The sequence below is a fragment of the Daucus carota genome, chromosome 2, assembly GCF_001625215.2.
Source record: "Daucus carota subsp. sativus chromosome 2, DH1 v3.0, whole genome shotgun sequence".
Taxonomy (NCBI): domain Eukaryota; kingdom Viridiplantae; phylum Streptophyta; class Magnoliopsida; order Apiales; family Apiaceae; genus Daucus; species Daucus carota.
Genome location: NC_030382.2, coordinates 55,950,326 through 55,962,395, shown reverse-complemented (window position 1 = coordinate 55,962,395; position 12,070 = coordinate 55,950,326). Strand labels below are relative to the sequence as shown.

Here is a 12,070-nt window from a genome sequence, read left to right as displayed (position 1 = left end):
CCTACAAAAAACAGAACATATTGCTACTGTGTAATTATTCAAATATGCATATGGTAGCTATCATACATATACATAAGGATTATGATCACGTAAATTATAAGATTACACGAACATAATTTCGTAGGCTGATCATCAATTTGGAGTCTGGAGACACTGATCAGACAGATATTTAGATGAGGCAGCTAACTATAAGATTGAAATCCTCATAACTTATGGCCCCATCCCCATCCCCATCAATTGAAGCAATAATAGCTTCACATTCCTCTAAACCTAGTTCATTACTATTTCCCAGAACTTCAAAAAGTTCTTCTCCGGTAACAACCTCATCTCCTTCCAAATCCATATTTTCAAAAGCAGTCTTAAGTGAGTTGGCCAAGCCACCTAATTCCAACTCTTTTGTGTTCAGCTCTAAGAATTCTTGAATGCTCAGGAGCCCGTCTCGGTTCTTGTCTCCTTGTTGCATCATGGCCCTCACTTCTTGATCACTTGGATTGTATCCAAGTGACCCCATCACTCCTCCTAGCTCAGCAACAGTGATTCCTCCATCATTGTCTGAATCAAAGGCTCGAAAGGCCTCCAACAGGCGTAGCACGTAACTAAGTGTCTCTGTTTCAGCAGAGAGGGAGCCATGCTGAGCCATTTCTTTGAGATTCTTCCTCTGGAATTTGGACTGTATGTTGTATTTGCAGGCTTGCTGTGAACATTAATAGTGCATAATTTTACTATATATACAACCAAAAAAGGGGATACCCTTCAATCACGCAAGAGAATTGGACCATAAAGTTAATATCTTGTGCAAGTGCTTGCATATTCGCCCACTCAAACACAAATACTACCTATAAGATCATTCATACCAGAGATAGTGCACCTACCTAGTATCAGATTCTTTCCAGAGAATTCGCAGTTACTTTTTCCTATAAAATTTATTCCTATTTATCTTATGCTAAGAATTATTTTAAAAAAGCACAGGACAAACTATTAGGATTTGACAAGTGTGAACCAGCATATTCCAATCTACGAGACTCCAATATGTCAGTATGTTTTTTTGTTCAGTAATTTAAAATGTGTAATATGTGAGACAACTAGTTATTGTTGTTGTAGAGCAGCAGTATACTGATGTTGATTTTGTGCAAAGTGCACAAGATGTGATCCAAATTTCAACTACATGTAGCGCGAGATGTAATAAGCTGTTAATACTTAATACTCAACAGTTGCTGTAAATAGCACCTTCGTAATATAGTAATATGCATCACGCTAACAATGTGCAACAGTGCACAGTGATCATATTATTTAAAACAATAACTCTAACCCGTTTTGGTTTTTGTTGGCACCTTTCAAGAACTGTGTTTTTGTGCTCTGCCGCGGCTTCTGTACGCACCAGAGTATAAGATTACTTGTGTTGGCATCTGTTCTGGTTCTTCTACCCCTTCATTTATGGTCTTGTAGTGCTAGACCAAATATACAAGCACCTCAGTCCTCAGGTATACAATACAACAAAGGACAAAATGTAGCGACATATTCTTGGTGACAATCTTGCCTGTAACTGCTAATAGTTGTAGGTAACTCTGTAATAATCATACAATAACTTCTAACTAATATGCTTGGTTAATAATCTTTCATTAATATGGCCGTTTGCCTCAAAAACAAAAAACAAACGTGCAGCATAGTGAAAAAAAGTTCAACACACATGCTACAAGATCACAAGCAGCATAAAACTCTCAAAACTGATCAAAGCCAAAATCCATCCAAACATTTATAACTCTATCTGATCTTATGGACAACTGAATTAGACTCTGGAGAATATGTTACCATCACCTCAGTTAAACAGGTGATTTAAGAGAGCCCATAACAAAGCTGACCTGGATCTTAGTTGACAGTTCCAACGTCAATGCCTCACAACAATGCATTTTAACTCGGTTGCAAGCAATATCAATTGCATATGTTTACACTAGCAGCTGTGATTGAAACAAATTCAATACAGGATCAATATAGTGGATTCAACAAGGAAAATATTAAAAAAAAAAAAACAGAAACATCAAAAAATGAAGAACATCAGGTTCCCAATGGAAAAAAAATTGTCAGCATAAGATGTAACCACATTAAGAAAAATGGGTCTAGCAGTCGGCTACAGATGATAGGAAGAAGTAAACACTGAACCTAGTCCTATACCAGCAAACCTCTGAATCCTGATGCTTGATGGACAATCACTTCTACCTGATATTATCTGCATTTCCAATAAAATTGGCTTTGTACCGACACCTAGAAACTACATCACTATAACACCTGTCATAGTGGGCTATCAACAATCTAAATGATCGAAGTTGTACTACCAACAACTTAAATGCTTCAAGTTGAAACTTGCTAAATATACCGATCTGTGATTTAAAACCAGTGACAACATATTATCAAATTATTCTTGACACTTATAAAAGTGTAATTATAACAGAAAGCAAAGAGTTTTATCTAAAGTTGTAGTCTTGTATGTATCTAAAATTGTAACGTAATTTATTTTTTAAATAACAAATTGACAAGCCATGAATGACGAAATTATTTACATCTATATGTTTTGGTAATAAAGCATATACATTTTTCAGAGACAGAATATATAATAAAGGTCTACCAAATGCAGCGATGAGAGTTTGCAGCTTGTTATGAGATAGCAGTTCCATCTCCATTAAAGGGAAGAACAAAGAGCACAGTCCTATGATCTCTGTATACAAAAAAAGTCAGAGCAAGTTATAGACACCAAAATTTTACCCTCAAAGGCTAGGCAGAGATCACAAGGCATCTTATTAATATGCATGTACAATCTGGTCCCAATTAAGTGCATACATGTACTTGCTAATTTGAGGTAAATGTTGCTGAACTGATTTGAAAAAGTTTATACTTCGCTTATAACATGCTCTGAGTTCTACCTTTTAAAAATTTCTCTAATATCCAATATAAAGGGCCAAGGAGTATAACATACATAACAGGTATTTGGATCTATTGTGGTCACGCTTTTTGGCATATCCACCTCCCACACAGAATGAACTTAAACTCAGGCCTAGTCTTTCTTCTTTCTGCTTCACCAAAACACATACCGGCGCTTCATATTAAATAGAACATTTACCCCTAAAACAATCTCACCTGGCAGCTTAAACATTTAAGCAGTTGTAAACTTAAATTTATTCGCAGTCAGCCAGTTACAAGAACTACAGAATAGGAGTGGCAAAGATGGTCTTTGAATCCAAAACCAGTACTTGGACCAATCACCAAAGTTCCCTATAGATTTATATAAGAAGTCATAAGCCTCAAATTTTGCTTAATACAACAAAAGATAGCTCGGAGTATATGATCAAATTCTCCATGAACTGATCCATCCAATCTAGTTCATTAACAAAGAAACTTGCCATGAACATTAGTAAGAAATTTAATAGAGTGGAAAACAGTTTTAAAGACATTTGAAACACAGTTGTTTAAGGGAACTGTTGGCCCAAAATATCAGCTTCCTATTAATAAGCTGATGACAGGCCCTTTACATAGATTTTAGCAAATGAAGGTAAGGGTAACCTTTCACTGGAAGAAACAAATCTTGCAAATCAAGTTGACCATATACACATCTTGGTGCAATCAAAATAAATGGTTAAAGATCACATAAATTTACCAAGTAGCATGTTTGTACACACAGTTTCGATAAAGATATTATACTGTTCTCGATCACCACCATTCCACATCTCATTGCTGCAACTACAACTGCCTGCCCCCCTTCATCCCTATTCACAGAAAACACTTTCAAGAATACAAAATGGCACTCCACTTGTACTTCAACACTTTAACAGCCCAAGCCAAACCAAACAGTAGCTGGTTGCATGTGTCAGTAAAACTTAAACATATGCACATGATGGGGATCTGACTACTGAGCAACAGAAATCAGAGATATTAAATCACACAATAATTTGATTGTAAATTTGGAAAAGAAAAACAAGAAAATATGGTTTAGGAATGAATAATAAAACAATCAGATCCAAAAGATGGTACTGGTATACAACTAAGAGTTGCCTATTAGGGAGTAAAAAAAGGCAACAAGCCTAAACTAGCCAATTAGGGAGTTTCTGAGACATAATGTTCATGGTCGTTCGCAACTTGACATACATCCTAAGGTTTAATCATGTTGAGACACCTTGACTTCATTGCAGCCTTGTTTTCAAAAATAATTAAGGTTTGACTGATATATGATTCAGCTTTCCACTTGAGGATACTTAAATTGGGGGGTTTCTCAGTCCTCCTAGGTTTAGAAAGACTATGTACACTACTAACCTTCTAAAAAACAGACTGTATACTTTCAACATCCAACAACCATCAACAGTACACATACTATTTTCAAATACCTGTCTGCACTTTGTCATACGAATCTCTTACATTTAAAACATGACACATCCCTTCATCAAGTTTCTAGTGTTGTAAAGCAAGGAATGTGGATTACTATTTTGCATCAGAAGTCACAATAGGTGTATTAAATCAAGAGATGACTTGAGAACTTGACAAAAAGGAAACATGTAACAAGGTAAAGATGTCCAGCCTACTACAAAGAAACCATAGAATTTCAAAATCATGCCCATGTGCCTTTGAGGTGACTGTCAAGAAAACCCAGAACAACCAAAAACAAGCCAAGAGAAATATGAAAGTCGTTTGACATGATCAAAGCTAGTAAAACTAAATCCAAAAGTGCCACATTTAATAAATATTAATACAGGTATCCCTACATGATTAGCAAATAAAAAATGAAACTGTCTAGTCACTAGTGGTACGCACAAATGAAAAGGTGTTACCATTACAAAATCAGGGGAAATGAAAATGCAATGACAAAATTGCAGAATTCATTGAATAAACTTATGTCCTGAGAAGGTACTTATCTCCAAACCATGACATGTACAGATTCAACAAGAGAACACCATGTAAAGCCCTCAGCAGGCAGAAACTAGGAAAAGTACCTACTTATTCACCACTGTCACTAACTCCTATCTAGAAGAAATGGGCACAGATTGCTTCAACTTCGCACATCCACGAGTAAAATCAGCATTTGACCAAACTGAATGAACTCTTGGAAAGCAAATCACTAAGAAAAGCTACAAGCAAGTTATTCATACATGAATTTGGTTACCATTCTCTTCTTCCATTTTCAGAGTTGAAACAGGAAGCCCTCCTTCATCCTCAACCAGCCCATTATTACCCACCAATATTCTAACCTCTTTCTCACAATTCATCCCCAATTGACCATCAAGGCTCCCAGCTTGCTTCTTGTTAAACACGTCACAAAAGAAATCCGTCAATACCTTCTCATAACCCGGCATCTTCGCATACCCAGGGAAATAATTAATATCAATAACAAGATACCTATTCCCCACTCTAGTATCCCTAATAACATCAAAATTAAACAAATTCAACTTCATTGCCCTCCTCAACCCACAAGCAATATCCGAAATCAAACTCTGCGGAGGCATTTCAGCATCCTCCAAATTCATTGCCTTATAATACGTATCATCACTTCTCTCACTCTGAGTCAAATTAGACACCTGTGAAAATGACAAAGACCCCTGCAAGCTAGGCAATTTCTCCTCACTCACATCCGGTAACGACTTCCTCTTCACACACCTCACATACTTCCCCACCACATACACCTTAAATATCACCCCACCATGATTCACAAACTGCTGCAACACAATCGGCGGTTTCAGCTTATTCAACCCCTCATTATTATAAACCAACGACATCTTATGCGATTTCGCACTCCCATCCGCCACTAACGGCTTCGCAATCACCGGAAAATTCAACACCTCCCCCCACTCCTCACAATCCAACAACTTCTTCACATCATAAATCAAAACCTGCTTCGGAATACCAAACGAATCGCTCTCATTCTCAAATTCAATCTCCGAAACAGCCTCCAGCATCGAAATTCGATTATGCAACCGCTGAATCGCCTCCGGCGAGTCTATAATCAACACATTAGGGTATTTCCTCGAGTAATCATCCAATTGCTTCTTCCAATCGTCGCCGTACAATTTGTGCAGCACACAATCGAACGGTCCTTGATCAATCAACGGCCGCTCCGTGTCGATCTTAATCAAATCGATTCCTCTCTCTTTCGCGAGATTCAACAACGAAGCTTGTATGAAGCTGTTCTCTTTCTTCTTCGCCAGCGCGTATCCTACTCCGTATCGCTTCTCCACTTCCTCCATGAATATCTGTGTGTATCTATAGGTTTAGAACCCTAATTTAGAAGAATGAATTGCGAAATTAGGGTTTCTGTGTGGTTTAAAGTGTGTGATTGTGAAAAAGGGGAATATTTGTTTAATTTAAGTAGAGTAATTGAAGCGCGGAGAGAGAGAAAGAAAGATGGGGAGAGAGGAGAGATTTATAGGAGAGAGATTGAGGGAGGGAGGGGGTGGATTGGGTGAGGCGGTTAGGGGTAAGGTTAAAATTAACCATGGTTAGGAATGAGTGGGGTGCACACGTGGCATATTCTCCAGCAATTTGTGCTGATTCTGAAACGCGTAGTTATTATAGCTGTCGTGTGACACTGACTCACAGATTGACATGGCTACTGCGATTTGTTGTCACGTGATATTTTGGGCCCGATTTGTAACGGTTCCGTCCGGGTTAACGCAAGTCTATGGCCCTGTAAGCTACTCTCGTACTCCCTTCTTCCCCTCACTCATTGGGGATTGAACGCAGCACGATTTTAATGTTCTCATAAAATATAATTTTATAATTTATTTTTAAAATTTTTTCTTCTAAATAAAAGTTTGAATATTATATTTTTATTCAGAAAATTCTAAAACTAAGTTATAAGACTATGTTTTATAAGAGAATTGAAGTGCGTGTCGAGTAGTAAAATTAAACGTATAAAATTAAATGAGACAGAGGGAGCAGCTCCTATATCCTCAAAGTTGTGCTAGTTGAATGTAGACTCGAGACTAGATTTTTACTCTATGAAAATAAAGGCATAAAGCTAACTTTTGAAACTAGACTTTTTTGTCGAGTTGGTTTGGAAATAGGTAAAAGTTTCAGGTTTTAATTAATTAAATATCAGAATATTCGTAAAAGTAATAATCTGAAAAAGTTTTTGATGAAACAAATTTATTAGGTATATTTAAAATATAATTTTTTTTATGAAGCTTCATTTTTTTAGTTAGAAAAGAATAGAGGCAGGGGTTCTTAGTTCTTACTATGTGAAATACCTATCATCACATATAATTTAAATTATCATTAACAAATAAATAAATTTAAATTTTGGTCAAGGACCTAAAAACATATTTTTAAAGTCAAAACACAATCTTTATGGCAAGACAATGAGTAGTGTGATGAATGAGCAACCTTGACCGCAAACGTACATTCTTCAAGTTGTTGAGTAAAATGAATGTACTTTATACATTATCCTAAGCATCAACCAAAGTATATTCTTGATTTCAATAATGGAACAGGTTTCTGTATTGGCATATTTTAGTAATATCCTGAGTTTAGGATTGAGATGATAATTATCTCCTTATTCCGGTATAAATCAATTTCCTTGAATGTATTATTGTTTTTTGACAAAAAATCAAGGAGTAGTTTAAAAATTAACTTGATCTTGGAATTGTATTTTTTTTATAAAAATTGGAAAACAATTTAGCAAATTATATTTATTTTTTCGCCACAAAAAAGCAAATTATATTTTAGAAAAATAATTTTATGAATAATAGTGGAAAGTGACAAATTTGAAATCTACTTTTCTTCTTATTAGAAAATATGTCTTTATAAATCATTTTATTTGTGAGAAATAAATATAATTCTAGACCAATAAATCTCATTTGCAATTTTAAGAAAGAAGTATTCTAACAAATATAAAATTACACAATCCATGTTCATATTCTAATAATATAGATATGAATTATTCAAAATAAATTATTAAAATATAATTGTTGTGAAATTGAGGACACAAGTTATTTGCCTCCACTTTAATTATGATAGAACATCACATTTCCGATAACACATTTACATGGACAATGAAATAAGCAATCTTTATCTTACTGATAAAGTAAAATAGTTCAACTTGTAACGTACTGATGTAGTTTATCAAATCACAAAAGGTTGCTTCATAAATAAAAATATGAAATAAAATATACTTTCATCTATAAAGCCTATTTCTAATAGTGAAAACTTGTATTAGAGTTTTAATAAATATTTGACTAACCCACTAATAAATTTATTAACAAATAATATTAATGTAGATCCTGCCTTAAAAATATATATGACATTGTTTACATGAAATACAACTGTACAATGTGAAAAATCTGTATACAGTGGGATGTGTGTATAAAAATGTTGGCCTATCATGGTTGAGTCTATGAAGGTGGATGATTTTAACTTTATTCTAATTTAGTGCTCCCAACAAAAAAGTAACTTTGCTTTTATGTAAAAAAACGTCTATCGTCACACCGGAATTGTTTCTTTCACACTAATTCATATAAATAGGCTATAATTTATTTACAAGTAACGATTCAAAGAAGCATATAGCACATACAGAATCCTTAAATTGATAAGAATAAAATTACACGGGAATGTAAATTTGAAAAGAAAAAAACACCAGCATTAACATAATTGTATAACTGAAGACACTTGCGGATTTAATTTTTTGAAATCTCCTCACAAAGAAGTCGGAAGATATTTTTATATCGTCACAAGTGTTGGTTCAAAAAAGAGGGAACTTGTATTCTCTTCGTCACAGATTCGGACTACTGAAGGGAGGAGGATTTTGACTCTTGAAGGACCCTTGAATACCTGGTGCGTTCCTACGTTGATAAAAAAAATATTTTTTATGTCATGTTTATATATTCTCATCTTAAACAAATTACAAGTTAACTTATATGAGAAGTTGAAAATTTAAATCTTTTTTAATAATTTATTTATTTTTAAAATTTTGATTTTACAAAAACATACAGACCACTTTGAAACATAACACGGAAAAATTTGGGATTATACTAATAACTTTTATATTTAATAAATATACATATCAATGTTAAAAAATATAGTTTATTAATAAATAAATTCTGGAATAAGTAACTCAGCTCAAGTTAAGCAAAACTATCCTGGATTTAAGGCTAAGGTTGTTGGTACAAAATATAAATTATATTTATTTATATAATTTATGTGATAATAAAGTATCTTTAACTATAATAAAGTATCTTTAATCTAATCTAATCTAATAAAATGAATGTATGATAGCGTCGGTAGAGCTGTAAATTGTGATCATTTGTAATACGCATTTAAAAATGTGCAAAAAAATAAAAAACAGAGGGGCGGGTGTCGCGTGCACGATTTTTATTCCTTTTGACATACATATAAAAAAAAATTCAGCGGAGATTTCTCCTGGTTTTTATCCCTCCTCTTCTTCCAGGCTGAAAAAGGGACTTCTGTACAAAATTTAAAAAAGAGAGAAAGAGGGGAGAGGAGCTTTTTCTCAAGATCATCAACGTGTGTTCATATTTAATTATTTGTGAATAATCTGATTGAATATTGTAAAATGAATGATCAATGTTATTTGTTTTGTACATGCAGAGATAAAGGAGGAGGAGAAGAAGAAGAAGAAGATGGGAGAACAGATGAAAACCTCTTCTTCTTCTTCTTTGAAGTGCAATGTCAATGACAAAGTGAATAATTCTGTGACTTTCTGGGAGATAGCTGTTGCAAGCGGTGTCGTTTTCGGGTTTGGCATCGGCCTTTCTATTGTTTACCTCACCATGCCTGTTTCTGATTATAGTTTCCTCAAGCTTCCACGCACTCTCCAGGACCTTCGGATTCTCAGGTAAGGCTCACGTGTGATGTTTGTCATGGTGGACAAGGACATAATTTGTCGTCACACAGAAATTATTGAATTCTGATTCTTAGTATGATAAATTGGTATTAGTATAATTTGCGGAAGCTGTTGAGTATGTGATTTTTCAAATGGAAATGGAAGATTACATATGGTAGGAATTGGGATTAGAAGCTTAATTTCCCGAAAAAGGATTAGGATTTAGGAGCTTATGTTAACTGAATTAAGGTATTTGTATAGCATTATTTCTGAGGAAAAAACAACAATAAACGAAACTACTATATCAAGCAAAGTCATTACTTAGAATCCAACAAGGAAAAAGTTTTGCTCATAATGTCTTCCATTGACCATTAGTTGGCTCCTGCATCAATGAGGTGGAACTACAGTAGAAAGGTTTCATATGACTTGGGAGGATGGACGACCAAAAGAACATGTGTAACTTCGAAGTTTTGTTTTTTACTCTTGTAACTATATAATGAGTTCATATCCGTGAGGTTGAGAGTTTGAACTTTTTGAAAAAAATCCTCATGAAAAACAAGGGTAAGACTGTGTACATCGGGACCTTCCCTGCTCATGATGCACTAGCCTTGTGACTGAGTGTTTGAGTTTGCATTGTTTGTAAAGCAAAAGACGTTGATAAGATGCATATTGATATATCTGAGCAAAATGTTGATTTTAAAATTGTACAATTATGGTGCAAGTGTTAGTAAAAAGTTACATTATAAATGCCTGAAAATTGTCTGTTAAATTTGCCAATATGGAGAGTAAATTTCTTTCCCCCTTCATATCTTTGGTTTCATTAAATAACATTGATAAGGAGGCTTGTCATATTCTCTTCATATGACATTTCCTTGCTTTGAAGAGTATACTGTATACTGTCAATTACTACAAATGATTCTTATTCCATGGCTTACTATAGTTTGCTTGAAGAGACACTAATTTGTCGAATGGAATTTTCTTCAGAGATGCTCTGGAGATCTACACAAATGACTACACAGCTCAGGTTCTTGCAGGATACTGCATGGTATACATCGTAATGCAAACTTTTATGATTCCGGGTACTATATTCCTGTCATTGCTTGCTGGATCCCTTTTTGGAGTTTCCAGAGGTGTAGCTTTAGTTGTGTTCAATGCTACAGCTGGTGCATCATCTTGCTATTTTCTATCCAAATTAATTGGACGACCTCTTCTCTTCTCTCTCTGGCCTGAAAAGCTGAGTTTTTTTCAAGAACAGGTGAACTTCATACACCGCTCTATGGCTTTTAGTCGTCTTTGCTGAGTTTGCCAACTTATACGACTCTTCACTTATTTAGGTGGCTAAAAGGCATGAATCTCTGCTGAACTATGTGCTTTTTCTAAGAGTAACCCCGACTTTGCCAAATACTTTTATCAATCTTGCTTCACCAATTGTCGGTATACCCTTTCACATATTCTTCTTGGGAACTTTATTTGGGCTCCTTCCTGCTGCTTTCGTGACTGTCCGGGTAACAATTACTTCTTTTATCAAGTTGTTTAGCAGCTTTCACAGTTTTTCATAATCTTTTTGATGGTTAATTGGATTTTCTCGACTTAGAATGTGTTGTATTTTTGACACTTCTGCTGATAAGTTTTTGTTGTTAGATGTCCCAAGAAGCTGCTAACAGTCCCCTATTTTTACCAGGCTGGGATGGCACTTGGTGATTTGCGCTCCATAGGTGATCTCTATGATATGCAGTCGATAGCCACCCTTTTTCTTATAGGAATATTTACTGTCACCCCGACATTAATGAACAAACCAAACCATAAAATTTCACTTGCCTGATAAGTTGGGAAAAGTTTGGTCACCTGACTTCCACTTCAACTTCCGATTTACTCTCCATAGAAATTTATCTTATAAAGAAGTTTCGGTCATATATGATCTACAACGGATGGAGATGTTTTGAGAGCCTGAGAGGTGGTGCTGCGCACCCTTCATGGAATTTGTGGATGTGGAAGTCATTGCGAGAAGTAAGTTCCATGTATCATTTTCAGATATGTTAGACTAATATCAGTTGTTAGTAAACACTGGCATCAATGTAAATGATTCAATATCTAATGTAGCTGACACTAGTGTTTGCCCTATAAATGAAGTTGCATTCTGTTTCTTGAGCTTGCTTTCAAAATGTGGCAGTGTTGTAAAACCATGCAGATATTGTAAAAGCAAACCAGAAAACCTAGCCATGCTTTTGATCCTTCTGCAAGCGCCAAGCAACACGA

At 35.0% G+C, this 12,070-nt stretch overlaps 3 protein-coding genes across 4 annotated transcripts; 1 reads left to right on the top strand and 2 right to left on the bottom strand.

Annotated features, from left to right (window-relative positions):
• Positions 1-6: 6 nt before the first annotated feature.
• LOC108209751 (probable calcium-binding protein CML29) lies at positions 7-4,553 on the bottom strand. Of its 2 annotated transcripts, none has more exons than XM_017380830.2 (2): positions 1,310-4,553; positions 7-694 (listed from the first exon to the last, which is right to left on the bottom strand). In XM_017380830.2, exon 2 carries the CDS (start codon positions 638-640, stop codon positions 170-172), a length of 471 nt encoding a protein of 156 aa, XP_017236319.1. In that variant the 5' UTR covers positions 641-694; positions 1,310-4,553; the 3' UTR covers positions 7-169. The 2 variants fall into 2 exon arrangements, with proteins under 2 accessions (XP_017236319.1, XP_063944442.1); XM_064088372.1 differs by having other exon boundaries at positions 1,332-4,553.
• Positions 4,554-4,696: 143 nt separating this feature from the next.
• On the bottom strand, positions 4,697-6,424 carry LOC108209750 (inositol-tetrakisphosphate 1-kinase 1). Its single transcript, XM_017380828.2, has one exon. The coding sequence runs from the start codon at positions 6,219-6,221 to the stop codon at positions 5,124-5,126; it is 1,098 nt and encodes a 365-aa protein (XP_017236317.1). The 5' UTR covers positions 6,222-6,424; the 3' UTR covers positions 4,697-5,123.
• Positions 6,425-9,358: 2,934 nt separating this feature from the next.
• LOC108208086 (uncharacterized membrane protein At4g09580) lies at positions 9,359-11,962 on the top strand. Its single transcript, XM_017378567.2, has 5 exons — positions 9,359-9,495; positions 9,580-9,826; positions 10,799-11,069; positions 11,149-11,319; positions 11,496-11,962. Exons 2-5 carry the CDS (start codon positions 9,612-9,614, stop codon positions 11,634-11,636), a joined length of 798 nt encoding a protein of 265 aa, XP_017234056.1. The 5' UTR covers positions 9,359-9,495; positions 9,580-9,611; the 3' UTR covers positions 11,637-11,962.
• Positions 11,963-12,070: the final 108 nt, after the last annotated feature.